General features: G+C 41.8%; 1 protein-coding gene across 1 annotated transcript in view; it reads left to right on the top strand.

The window, feature by feature from the left end:
• The window catches only part of LOC117945759 (oxysterol-binding protein-related protein 10-like), a 34,378-nt gene extending 33,356 nt beyond the window's left edge, over positions 1-1,022 (top strand). The window contains exon 12 of the mRNA XM_034873456.1: positions 821-1,022. Within this exon, the coding sequence (XP_034729347.1) occupies positions 821-1,022 (202 nt within the window). The remainder of the gene's footprint in view (positions 1-820) is intronic.
• Positions 1,023-1,529: the final 507 nt, after the last annotated feature.

Below are 1,529 nucleotides of genomic sequence, written 5' to 3' on the forward strand. Positions count from 1 at the left end.
TTTACAGGGCTTAGTCTGGATCTGTTGTCAGAAAGAAAGTCCCATTCTGTATGAATTATGTAATCTCTAAAGGGGCTCCCCCCGTGTTAGATCAGTCTCACCTCACTGCTGAACCAGACGGTTTCTGATTGGACAGGACTAGAAGTTTATATATATATACATATATATATGTATATATGTATACATATATGCCACTCCTATTTTTATGTTCTTATTGATTAGTTATTAGTGAAGTTGTTTTCTAGCGAGCTAGCTAAGCCATGCACTGCCTGTCAGGTAAAGGATGCTGTTTTGAGGTGAGGAACAACAACCAGCCCTGTTACAAACTAATAATGGGAAATACTTCTGTTGTGGGCCAGCAGTGTTCATAGCAGTCATTATCAATATTTATTATGTTTGTGATAGAAATAGGTTCACCCTGTAGCAGCTGATTGCATCAAGTGTAGCTTGCTAATAACCCGGTGCTGCTCCATTCTAATTAAAATCACTGGGACATGCCTAGCGGGCTGTATTTTTTTGTTTCTTTTATTTTTTGTATGTACTGTGTGACATAAAAATGATTTTGAGTGGAATCTTCCAGGGTTAAATGTACTTCCATTGCATGGATGTAATAAAATGTAATTAATATGATCCTCTATATTTTTTTAATTACACGTTAACTGCCTTTCAATGACACTTGTTTTCCTGAGTCCACTTCACTGTATCCTACAGCTCGGCCTGGGGCATTATCAGTTTGCTGAGGGCAGCTCGGAGGAAACTGAAGCTGTTCTCAGCTGTTTCTCTCTTCAAGCTTGACTAGTTGTGTGTTTCCTGTGTGCAGGCGTCTTTGGCAGCATGTGACAGTGTCGCTGAAGGCAGGAAACATGGACGCGGCCACAGAACACAAACACTGCCTGGAAGAGAGGCAGCGCAGCGAGGGCAAACAGAGAGCGGCCACCAAAACACCCTGGAAACCCAAATACTTTATTAAAGAGGTGAGCAGGAGCACACACACCGGGACCGCCACTGTGTCACAGAAGTAACCACAAACTGGTTCTGTGTCATACAGCTAGTGTTTTTATAGGTACCAAGGCCAACCCTCCTTTAAAGAAAAATGCCATTTTATTTCAATCTGGCATGTTTCCCATAAATGTGATGTGATTCTATGGGGGGGGGGGGTCGTGCTAACGTTGCACTTGTCAGCTCTGTTGTAGACTCGCACAAAACATTATAAATCGGGTCAAGCTGCGTGAGTCTTGTACAGCTTTCCAAATAAACATGATAAGCCTGACAAAGTATGCATAGAAAGTGGTACTGGGGTAACTTTCACTTTGAAGTACACAAACAGTACATATACAACAGTTTGCCCACTGATTAGCAACGCTTTTCTAAAATGCCTCCTTGATACACCCTTCCATGTTTGGTGTTCTTATTTGTTTGAAAAGAAAAGATTTCACAATATTCCTTACATTTCAAGTTTTCCACCACCCCCACCATGCATGTGTGTGTGTGTGTGTGTGTGTGTGTGTGTGTGTGTGTGTGTGTGTGTG

Source organism: Etheostoma cragini, chromosome 6, assembly GCF_013103735.1.
Source record: "Etheostoma cragini isolate CJK2018 chromosome 6, CSU_Ecrag_1.0, whole genome shotgun sequence".
In the NCBI taxonomy this organism is placed as follows: Eukaryota; Metazoa; Chordata; class Actinopteri; order Perciformes; family Percidae; genus Etheostoma; species Etheostoma cragini.